The following is a 12,507-nucleotide window of genomic DNA, read 5'->3' on the forward strand; positions in this document are numbered from 1 at the left end:
AGCAAACACAGCTTGGGTGGGGGGGGGGGGGGCAAATTTGTAAAGGTGGCAGTATAGCCAATCCATTCTCCTGCACTTCTCTTTTGCGTCACAGGAGTATATTCTCTAATTTTACAGGGCAGAGACGTACCATGGCCGAGTAAAATCCCCACAATATTGTTCACAACTGGCACTGCATCTCTGTGTGCCCGATAGCCAGTTGCGCCCATCCCCTCCTCAGCTTATAGCTTCAGCCAGTGCTGGAGAAGCAGATAGGGGAGGGGGGAGTCCCCTGTGAGGTACAATTACTGAAGTCCCTGCTCTCAGCCAGTGCTGGAGAAGCAGATAGGGGAGGAGGGAGTCCCCTGTGAGGTATAATTACTGAGGTACAATTACTCTCAGCCAGTGCTGGAGAAGCAGATAGGGGAGGGGGGAGTCCCCTGTGAGGTACAATTACTGAAGTCCCTGCTCTCAGCTGGAAGCAGAGACCCAGAAACAAATGATCAGCAGTCACATCATCACTCAGCTCTCAGTCTTAGAGCTATCATGGGATGCTGCAATGTCCTCTAATCACGTGTTACTGTCCCTGTCTCTTTAAAAAACCAATAAATATATTACAATTCAAGATCTAGGCACTGCAATGTTGGAGGTAGCTGGAAAGGCACAAGAGCCAGGGAAGAGGTGCACCTACTGAAATGACTCCAGAAACATAGGGGTCTATTCACAAAGCTGCCGAGGGCAGCCGAGTGAATGACCGATCAGAAGTGAAGTGAGCCGAACACTGTTCGGCTATTCACTTCAGGCTGGTACGGCTGATTTCAGCCGTACATCGGCTGAAATCAGCCGTACATCACAGTCTAACTAGTATGTATTCTCGACCACTGTTATTACTGCAAAACTTACCAAAATGTAATCATATTTTATATACTACGTCATAGATTAACTTTCTCCCGGGGGTTTGCCTTTGTGATAGGGCAAGTAGCATCCTTGCTGAACAATTCCTGTAGTGAACTGCATCAATAGGTTATCCTACCAGAGGTTGTATTGTTTTCCAGGCAGCTAACAGCCTAAGTCATGGGTGGGTGGGCAAACTCCGGCCCTCCAGCTGTGGTAAAACTACAAATGCCATGATGCATCTGTCTCTGGGAGTCATGTTGGTGGCTGTGAGAATTTTGCAATGCCTCATGGGATTTGTAGTTCCACAACAGCTGGAGGGCCAGAGGTTGCCCACCCCTGGCCTATGTAAATAAGGGTCTGTTTAACCTCTTGCCGTCCGCCCGTAGTAAAAAAACGGACGGACGGCACTGCAGCATCTGCGGGTTGCCGTCTCCAGACGGCAATTTTTTTCTGCTCGCGCGCGCCCCCTAGCGGGCACGCACGGGCAGAAAAGACCCGCAAATCATATATTTAATTGGAGTAAGGTGACCACTAAAAGGCAGATATCTTTTCAAGAACATGTGGAGATATCTGCCCATCCCTGACCAAGTCATTGGAGCTTTGGAACCCACGAAGATTTTTGCCTGATGTTGACAGTTGTAAACATGGAATACGTTCCTATTTCCTAACAAGTGATAGGTGCTCATTCTGGCACCTGGGAGTTAAAAGAAAAACACAGCCCAAGTTTACAAATGATGCTTAAAAATAGCAGTAATGCCTACTATACTTACCTACCAGACAGCTGGGCATTCCCAGCCCCATTGTAGTGTATAGCAGTGGGTCAGGAATGCCCCGGCTGCAGCTTTTTTAGCTGGGATGGGTGTGTGTCAATGACAGTTTTGTGCGGGCCTGGGTTAAAAGGAGAACTATGGAGTTAAGGCTTTTCCCCATAGTTCTCCTTAGGGTAATGGGAGGACACAAACTAGCGTCCTCCCTTCACCCTAGGCTCAGTATACCGCGAGCTGTACCTCGCGGTATACTGAGACGCCGCAGCTGAAGCGGATCCCGACCATTGTGCCGGGATCCGCCTAGCTGCGTGAATGACAGCTGGCTCTGCCTATCTAGAGGCAGAACCAGCTGTACCCGCCCCCCTCCACCGTCCATTACGCCAGTCAGCGCTAGCAGATCGGAGCGGGGAGAGGGGAATCCAGCCCCTCCCCTGTCACGGCAGAGAGCTGTGACAGGATCGAGAGGTGAGCGAACCCGGTATGTGTTCGCTCACCTCCCGATCTACTGAGCCGACCTGTGACAGTCTCATTGTCACAGGTCGGCTAGAACTATGAGGTGAGTGAAAAGCACTCACCTCATAGTTCTCCTTTAACTCGGCCAAACTCTGCTCACACCATTAACTATACAAAACAAAATATTTTTGGCAGGATATGACGTAAAGGTTTGTATGCAATATGTTATCTGCATATTACTAATAGAACTTGTGTCAAACAACATAAAAATAATATGTTTATGCATCAATAAAAAGCAAAGCAGCAACAGAAGCATTTACAATATGAACAGTTGAAAAGGATAACTGCATTTCAAGTATATGTACCTTAATCTATGCAGAACTCAGAAGAAATAACAATATTAACAATAAAAACTACTAATACTCTTCCTACTAATAAGTTCTACATTATCATCTAAGTGACAGACAGGCTCACCCTTTCCAGTTTTTCAGGAACAAGCTCTTCTTTAGGTCCACTTGTTTCCTCCTCCTCTTCATCTCTCTTTTTCTTCTGATTTTTCTGCTGCCGTTCTCTCTCTGCATGCTTCCGCTCCTCTTCCAGTTTGGCTTTTTTTTGAGCTCTTCTCTGTTTACTTAAAACCTTTTTCAGCTCTTTGGCTGAGAGGTTTTCTGTACAAAAATAAAATACAATCTTATTATGTGTGCAGGAGTATTGCATTTCTTGTATATAGCAGTAAATATTAAAGCTGAATCAATCAACTAAATCCACATTTTAACTACATATATGTGAACTGTCTTTCTTACCAAAAGATATGCATTTCTGTTCTGTTAGCATGGCCGTGAAGAAACCCATGGCAGACAGCACAGTCAGGCCCTGGGCAGACTACAGCGCAGGTAAGCAATGCAGCCTGGTCTAGCCCCGCTACCACCCCAAAGTCTGGGACTGGACAATGATGCAGCATTCTGTTATGAAGAGATGGGGGTGGACTTTGTAGCTCTTTCTTAAGGTGACAATGCTGATTCTTCACAGATATAGTATGGTGAGTGAATGTTGTCAATGTAGCACAGGTAGAGTGTTACTGGCAGGATCACCATGTGAAAATAGAAGGGGAGGAGCTTAAAAGAAAAACACCACAAATAAAAGCGGTAGGCTGCAATATTTTAGATTTTTGTTTTTAGGTTTAAAGAGGCTTTAAAAGGCTAAAGCAGCTCAAAGACGTGATGCAATCTCACAGCTCTCAGTGAAAGGAAGGGGGTGGGCTTCCCCTCCCCTCACTACAACCAGCTTGTTGGAATGTGGATGATTTCCTGCCCAAAGAGCAGCCAGATCATGTCTACAAGTCCGACTGCCCTCTAAGGACAACCCAATCCACCTATGTGGATTTCCATGAAAGTCCACTGACAGATCTTTTAAGAAACCCAAACAGAAATAAGAACAGATGTACAGGATGATTAACAGGAAGTGAGTAGATGTAAAGACAGCGCACGAGCACGCACGCACCAAATATGGCTGTCCAATAGAACTATATATTTACCAACTACACGCACACAAACATTTTGGTTCACAGTGATGCACAGATCATGTTTAACAAGCAATCTATAAAGTGTAACAATTTTGCAACCATTCCATTGTAAAAGTTTTAAAAAAACAAAAAAAAAGTAATCTAAAAAGAGATGCATTTTAATATACTTGATGCAGCCAAACTAAACAGACGGTAAGCGTACCAGAATTGACTTCCTGCTCTTTGCTCTCATTCATTAAAGGGTTTTCATGCAGCTTTAAATAGATTCCTATGGCCGTATGAGCAGCTTTAAAATAGAAGACATGCTGCCGCAATATATCTTCCAAGCGCAGGAGATCTACGTATGCTCGCAGAGTCATCTTCCTCATACAGTATGTGTGAAAATCAAACTGATCATCGGTAATCTCAAAGAAGTGCTGAAAGACAAGCGAGTTTAGTAAAGACATATGAAATACCATAACCACAGACATTACATTGGTTGTCTATATTATATAAACAGGAATTCATTCAGACCCTTCCAAGGACAAACACGGATAGTTGCACTCCTTCTGCAGTGGGGTTGTGGGATTACACAAGCAACCATATGCCCAAATCTGGTTTATTTGCTGCTATAATGTAAAACAAGGCCAATATTAAACTGTGGTTTTATTCCACAGCTCATTGTAAAGGATGGCATTGTTGCTTACATGCCTATTCCGGGAGCCCTTTCACTTTTCTACATGGAGACAACATAAAGCCCTTAATGTTAATCTAAACCCAAGAAGTTAATATATTGCAGCTTAGCAGTGTTTAACTGACAGTGTTGTCATTTTTTTTTTAAATACTTTTAATAGTATGTCACCATGTTGCTGATTTTTAACAATTCTACATAATTATGTATCCCTGGCATAAATGTCAATATTTACTTCCATTTCATAGATCATTAAAGGAGAACTATGGGGTTAGGGCTTTTCCCCATAGTTCTCCTTAGGGTAACGGGGAGGACACAAGCTGGCGTCCTCCCGTCACCCTAGGCTCAGTATACCGCGAGCTGTAGCTCGCGGTATACTGAGACGCCGCAGTATATAGCGAGCTGCTCCTCGCGGTATACTCAGACGCCGCAGCTGAAGCGGATCCCGACAATTATGTCTGGATCCGCCCAGCTGCGTGACTGACAGCTGGCTCTGCCTATCTAGAGGCAGTACCTGCCCCCTCCCCCGTCCGTTCTGCCAGTCAGTGTTGGCGGATCGGAGCGGGGGGAATCCAGCCGCTCCCCTGTCACAGCAGAGATCCGTGACAGGATCGAGAGGTGAGCGAACGCCGGTATGTGTACGTTCACCTCACGATCTACTAAGCCAACCTGTGACAGTCTCATTGTCACAGGTCGGCTAGAACTATGAAAAGCACTCACCTCATAGTTCTCCTTTAACTCGGCCAAACTCTGTTCACACCATTAGCTATACAAAATATAGTTCACCTCATAGTTCGCCTTTAAGAAAGAGACTGAAAAAGTACTGGGCCCAATGCTAATCTTTAAGGTTTACCACAGCTAGCCATTTTGAACATATTCTGTTTACAATCTTCTTTACCCATGCATAAAATATTCTACTCTAATCCTACAGCCTCAACTTCTATACCAGGCTATTAGATGAAGCCCTATCCATTGCTTTAGCAAAATCCACATACAATGGTTCTATAAAAAGAAAAAAAATGGTGGATCCTGCACAGGCTTTAAAACACAATTGCGCCACAACAGAGATTTCAGGTGTCATCATATATTGCATATACCCTTTCTATTTCATGGCATTTCTTTAATGCTTCCCCATATTTGCCCATTCTCTGGTAGGCACTGGCACACTCCGTCTGGAACCACATGCACTGCATCTCATTCAGATTCTCCATGGCAGGTGTTCCTTCCTGAAAGAAAGGGTGCTACCATTACAAAACATATCATCTAATTGTATTCAGTCATGGTAAGCCACTTACACTTTGTCAGCCCCTACCGCTGTAACACATAACAAGGATGACCTGTAGTGGTGGATTCTGACACAAAAGCATAACAGTTTATTTTGTGTAATTTAAATAAACATGTATTAAAGTTTACCCTTGTAAACTTTGAACACATCTCTTCTGCTTCTTGGATCATATTGGCTCGGAGCATGTATTTTGCACACTTTGAGTTAATGAACCGGTCTGCAGTGTCCAATGACTGAGCTTCATCCATCCACTTGGCAGCTTCTTTGAGGTTTCCTATATGCTGATGTTAGAAAAGAAAAAGGCATTAAAGATACCAAATCTTGTTCTGAAATAGTGAAATTATTTGCATTGCAAATACATTTTGCAGAAACATTACGTTTAGGCAAGGCAGCAAGCAAACCAATAGGCAAGACACAAGACAGCAAACAACTTTAGTATTCATCACATTTCTCAGCCGACTTTCTAAAGTTATAAACCCTGCAGGTTCACAAAATGACCTTCCTAAATACTGTATATTCTAGGACAGAACAGGTACCACAATAGACACAATGGATTAAAACTTCTAAAATATATGTATACTATAGAACCCCCACAGAGCTAAAATCTTCTTTGACATATAATTACATATATCTTTAAGTCTACACTGTTCCATCTCTAAAGATAACCTCTGCTCGGTGTATGTTAATGAATCAAATCCAAGTGTTCGGGATTAAACATTTTTTTATTTTACCTTATAAATCTTGGCTTTCATATAGAATAGTTCTATTAACGTTGGAGTGCTTGCAATGGCAGAGTTGATATAGTCTAAGGCAACAGACCAATGACCAAGCTTATCAAAGTGCTGTGCTAAGTAATATCGAACCCAGAGAAGCGTTGTCGGCGGCTCTCGCTCTTCATTATCTGCAAGTATGAAAACAGTAACAATATTCCATTTGATAACGAACCCAGTACTGCATCCAGAGAGTGCAGCAGCAGGCTTGGCTTCTCTATTCAGTTAATAAGCAGTGTGTTTCTGATACATGACGTGAACTATAGAGAAAAAAATATATAATCCACAGCAGCCAATCAGCATCCAGCAGTAATTGCTGCAGTCCAGGTTTAAAAATAAAACAAAGATTCTGATTGGGGGCTATGGGCAACAGAGAGTTTTCCATACGTTCACCACTAAGTGAGAAAGCTGGCACCCTTAGGCCTTGTTCACACCAAATGCAGAGCAGATCCGGTCAGGTTTCTGCACACGCACGCTAGTCTTTTAGACGCGTTTTTTGCCGCGCTTCGGGCTCTTTATGGTAAAAAATATATAGAATATATATATATATTCTATATATTTTTTACCATAAAGAGCCCGAAGCGCGGCAAAAAACGCGTCTAAAAGACTAGCGTGCGTGTGCAGAAACCTGACCGGATCTGCTCTGCATTTGGTGTGAACAAGGCCTTAAAGTTAAAATAGACTCACTGCAACCTTTTTTTTTACACTCAAAACATGTGTAGGAATATTTTTAAAATTTATGTGTAAGGCCACTTCTCCCCACAAAATGTCATAGCAAACCAGTTTCTCGCATAGCAAGAGATATGGAGTAAGGTCCCTGCCCTGGAAGTAGAACTATTTCTGGAATTTGGGTGATGGCAGTTCAGGACAGGAGATTCACCACACGCGATAACAGCTGTCCTGTCAGTTACTCTCATAAACTTGTCAGAAACTAGGTGCACCTAATGGTCACTTTGTGCAATCCTAGACAAAAATGTTTAATAAACTAAGATGAAGCTTTTACAATGAAGAGAGATTATATATTACATAGTTACATAGAGGTTGAATAAAGACATAAGTCCATCAAGTCCAAGTGTGTGTGTGTGTGTGTGTGTGTGTGTGTGTGTGATTTTCATAACCAATAGCAAGTTCTTGCATTACGGTCATCTGTAAAAGAAAACCAACAAAACACGATAAGTGTATAAATGCCATCAACATTTGTAATGAAACAATTTTATGTCTTACAAAACCAAAACATGTCAATGGTGTCTTCGACCTTACTTAAAGATGGTTACTCTATTGGTGAAGTTGCACATACAAAGTAACTGGAGATTTGAGCCGCATGGAGCAATGGCTTGTATGTCCACAGAAAGCGGAAGACACCACATTAAACTGTTTGAGCTGTGTTCCAACAATCAGTCAAGTAAGATTATTATGGTCAGTCCTCAACTGTTTTCCCAAGGATTTAGCTAGCACTATGTGTGCTTGGCTGCTTTCCCTCCGGGACAATAACATGAGCAATCCAAGCTTGCACAATAATGGAAGGATTGATTAAAATGGATCTTTCAGTAGTCATAATTCTGGAACACCAATATGCCATGATTTCCATGGGAAAATCCCATTCATTCCTATACAAAGGCTCTTTATTATGTGTCTCAAAGATAGACGGCCTCTCCAAAGCAATGAATGGGATTTTTTCAGCATATGTGCAGACAGAATAAACAGGCTGAGGAGAGTATGCATTGGCAGCAGGACTGTGGACAGGTGAGTATAAGAATTTGAGGAGTAAATTAAAAGGACAAATATACAAGTTAAATATAGTTTTTTAATACCACCTGCCCTCCTTTACTAAATAGCTTAATCATAGCAACCCTCATAAAAACAAAGCTGAAAACAAGCAGCGCAGTGCATGGGTGGTAATACAGACCACAAACACTTCAGGTGTACATACTTCTTCACATGCCAACACCAGGCTAAAAATCATAAGTGCGTCACCTTTTCTGAAGAACCGTACAGAGATTTTAAAGTTGTAAATAATGGTGGGCAGCCTTTGCTGAAGTTAATCCGTAGAAACGTATCCATTCGGTCTCTGAATTTGTTGCCTAGAGACAAAAAAAACAATCATTCAAACATTCAATATGAACAAACGTAGATAACAGGTAAGTGAATTTTTAGCTCACCCTTTTTCACAGGAATTCATACATTTAAAAAGGAAGAAAAAAAAAAGGTATACTGAGAAACCAGCCAAAAATTCTATTTTCTAGTTTTGGGCACAGTGGAAAAAAATTGTCAGCTTTTTTTTTTTTGCACTCTAATACAAAAGGTCTAAACACAAAAAAAAATGTAAATCAACATTTACATAAGGCATCCTTTGCCAACCAATTCCAAGAACAAGGATACAAAATCATGTCTCGCTGGTGCAGAGTGCCATCTGTAGTGCATAAAATGAAGAACCAGGTGTCCCCGGCCTGCTGGAGGTGTAATTCTGACTTAGGCACAATGATCCATATCTTCTGGTCCTGCCCTAAATTGCGCCCTCTTTCGGATTCTGTGTGGAACACTGTTAAACCTGGGGGATAACCCTGCGACCTACCTCTTGCATGTGGCCAACAGATCCATTGCCCGATATAAGCGATCCTTAATGGTCCATCTACTCAACGCAGCAAAGCCTGCATCCCTCTCTTGTGGGGTCAGCCCCACACTCCTACTCCGCATCTCTGGTTTTCTAAGCTTAATGATGTTTAACAATTGGAAGATATGACCTCCTTCCTTCACAACACAGAGGAGCATTTCAGGCCCACATGGGCGCCTTTGCTCTACTTCCAGGAAACGTCCTCCTATTCCCAAATCTTCTGTGCTACTTGAACCCCTTATCTTGGACCTCGGTTTCATGTAACATGTTTCTTCTCTGAGAAGATCCTTGAAGATACCTTTCAGCACAAAGTCTCGGGGCCTGATCCCTTGGGGAGGGGTTCCCAAATACCCCGTTTTCCTCTCCAGCTCCATTCAGGGATAGACCTGTGTCTAGGGAGGTACAAAAGAAAAAAAAAATTTGAAATCAATCCATAGCCTTAAATGATGGCTTAATAATTTACGTGGGAAGCAAAGACTGGCCTGTGTAGTCCAATCCAATAGAAGAGCTACTGTAGCTCAAAAGGCTGCAAAAGGTAATGCTGGTTCCGCTAGAAAGGTGTCTCAACACACTGCATCAGTTTGTTGTGTATGGGGCAGACCGGTCAAAGTGCCCATGCGGACCCGTGTCCACTGGCAAAAGCACCTACAATGGGCAAGTGAACATCAGAAATGCACGGAGCCATGGAAGAAGGTGGCCTGGTCTGATAATTCAGGTTTTCTTTTACATCATGTGGATGGCTGTGCGTGTGTTGCTTACCTGGGGAAGAGAAGGCACTAGGATGCACTATGGGAAGAAGGCAAGCCGGCGAAGGCAGTGTGATGCTTTGGGCAATTGTCTGCTGGGAAGCCTTGGTCCTGCCATTCATGTGGATGTTACTTAGACACGTACCACCTACATAAACATTGTTGCTGACCAAGTACACCCCTTCATGGAAACGGTATTCCCTGATAGCAGTGGCCTTTTTCAGAAGGATAATGTAACCTGCCACACTGCAAAAATGGTTCAAAATTGGTTTGAGGAACACAACATTGAGTTTGAGGTGTTAACTTGGCCTCCAAATTCTGCAGATCTCAATCTAATTGAGCATGTGTGGAATGTGCTGGAAAAACAAGTCTGATCCATGGAGGCCGCAAACCACAACTTTTTTTTTTCTTTAGCAAAAGTGGGACCTACTCAATATAAAAGTGGGTGGTCATAATGGTTTGTTTCTTTTTATTTTAAACTTGTGAAATCAAAATCACTTGAAAAAACAAGCCAGAAGACCAAAAATACAATAGAAGCTTCCAATGTGCTGGTACCAAGTGCCTTACCATAGTGGCACTCTCCCAGGTTATTACCCTGTTTCAGAGGCTGCCCCAAAATGGGCTCCTTTGTCCACATCTACTGGACCTGTCCAGTGAACAAACAATTTTGGACACTCAAGTATGATCTTAGCTTCACCCTCATAAGTCAAGCCTTTACTAGGAATGCCTGAGAAGCCCTCCTTACCAAAAAAAAAAAAAACAATCAACTGTTCTAAAAATGAAATCTGTCTACTACTTCACATGTTTACAGCGGCAAAGCAAACGATTGCTAAAGCCTGGGAAAAAAACCATAACTTTGAAGGACTGCAGTTTCAAATGCATCAACGCAAAGGACTAGTATACAGACAGACAAAAACATAAAAATAAAATCTGGGACTCCTGGATTACCCACTGCCTGTCTGTAAACTTTCATCACTCTCTGCTAAACGTCTCAAAAGGTGAAAAGCCAGATATAAAACAACATTTTGACAACTCCTACCCCAGATACTTTTTGTTTCCTTCTCTCTCTTTTGTAAAGTTTTCTCTCTCTTTGCTTCTTCCTCCTTCCCACTTCTCTCACTTCACCCATCATACGCAGGGGGCATCCTCCATCCCAACCATTTCTACTCTTGTAGACCTATGCGGTCACCAACACTCAGACTCAACAATACATGGACCTGAACCCCAATGTCTCTTCTCTTTTTCTCTGTTCTCTTTTTCTGTAGTATGTCGCATAAAACTATTGCTTTCTCCATAAAGTAGTTTAAGAGTTCATGTTACAAACCTTTCTTTATTACAATATGCCCACACTTGGCTGCATACTGCATCTCATTGTAAAACTATCATGTAAAAAACTATTGACTGAGGGAAAAAAGCCAGTTACAGTCACCTCACCCCCACTTTTCTATTTTACTCACACAACTTTTGATAGAAAATTTTCTTTTTGTAGCCGTGACAACAGGTAAAAGGATACTAAAAAAAAACTGGGGCCATGTAGGTTTTTAGAAGGGATCACTGCTTCCCCTTCGTACCTTAGAGTCACCACACCTATGTTGGCACCCTCTCTCACAGTGTGTGATCTGTTCATGTAGGGTACAGAATCCAATTAAGAAGCATTTTTGGGTAGCCTGTGGGGATAATCATATCTAAAGTATCTGCAGGTAAAGTGCAGTTATCCTTTAAGAGGAAAAGAGAATTTTGATTGGTTGTTCAGTTGCTTTAGGATTTATCTTTGGCAACGTTTTAGGCTGGAAGCAAAACTGGGTATTAAAGTTGCTTCACAATCCAGCTGCATGTAATATAACAAACTACACATTGTCACAGATACTTACAAGATGGGTTTTTTAGCTACTACAGAATTACTTGGGTGATCCAACACAGGACATGAAGTCACTGTAGCCTATATCACTGCAAATCAAATTGGAGCAGAAAAGTGGCCAACTAGGAATAATTCAGTTAGAAGAATAACTGGTAAAGGGGGGGATACGAAATTCACAAGCTCCACCTCGAATGGGCGTGTGGCGCTCCGGCCAATCCGGAGGCTTTGATGACAAGCCCCCGGTGACTCATAGAACCTGACAGCCTATGGCTGTCAGGTTCAGTCAGGCCCGATAACACGGGCATACGTGAGTCACGTGGGGGGGGGGGGGGGGGGGGGTTGAATAATACCTGCTGACAAATATGGCTTAAAAGCTGGTACAATATTTTCCTTTCAAAATGGAATAAAAGCAAAGGACTAATATGATGGCAAATTCTTGTTTAAAGATCCCAGAGCAACTGCATTTATATTGTATATACGCATGGTACCCCAACCATAAACACATGGACATCGAACAGTGGTGACATGACCCTGATATTTTACCTGTAATGAAATTTAACGTCAGTCTTCTTGGTGAAACTGCTCGTGGATATCTCTTGCCGATATCGTCATAGATTTGTAGCCGTTGTTCAACAGTAGCTATAATTACAAGTAGTACACATATCAGGTTGTATACCTAAACTACTGAAAACATCTTTTTTAGAGCCACATATTCTCTAATGCAATGAAATAAAATGAAAATTCATGTTTGGTGTTCCCAGATTTAGGTAACTATTTAGCAAGCTGTTAACTGACCTCAGAGTAGACCTCCTAATCCTCTAAGCCTGAAGCATCCACCCCAAATGTTTGCTTAGTGCAAAGGTTCCCTGTAAATTAATGTACTGAGATAAGTACAAGCCTTTTTTTAATGTGTATTTGATTCCTGTGTGTCATGAGTGCACGTACGGAC

The 12,507-nt window shown here is 42.3% G+C and overlaps 1 protein-coding gene across 1 annotated transcript in view; it reads right to left on the minus strand.

Moving 5' to 3' along the window:
* The window catches only part of NAA16 (N(alpha)-acetyltransferase 16, NatA auxiliary subunit), a 28,735-nt gene that overhangs the window by 4,970 nt on the left and 11,258 nt on the right, over positions 1-12,507 (minus strand). The window contains exons 8-15 of the mRNA XM_018560474.1: positions 12,102-12,197; positions 8,318-8,424; positions 7,453-7,489; positions 6,305-6,543; positions 5,702-5,854; positions 5,386-5,514; positions 3,821-4,034; positions 2,571-2,764 (exon numbers count right to left, since the gene is read on the minus strand). Of these exons, the coding sequence (XP_018415976.1) occupies positions 2,571-2,764; positions 3,821-4,034; positions 5,386-5,514; positions 5,702-5,854; positions 6,305-6,543; positions 7,453-7,489; positions 8,318-8,424; positions 12,102-12,197 (1,169 nt within the window). The remainder of the gene's footprint in view (positions 1-2,570; positions 2,765-3,820; positions 4,035-5,385; positions 5,515-5,701; positions 5,855-6,304; positions 6,544-7,452; positions 7,490-8,317; positions 8,425-12,101; positions 12,198-12,507) is intronic.

This window comes from Nanorana parkeri, unplaced genomic scaffold, assembly GCF_000935625.1.
Source record: "Nanorana parkeri isolate BGI_ZX_2015 unplaced genomic scaffold, ASM93562v1 scaffold457, whole genome shotgun sequence".
Taxonomy (NCBI): domain Eukaryota; kingdom Metazoa; phylum Chordata; class Amphibia; order Anura; family Dicroglossidae; genus Nanorana; species Nanorana parkeri.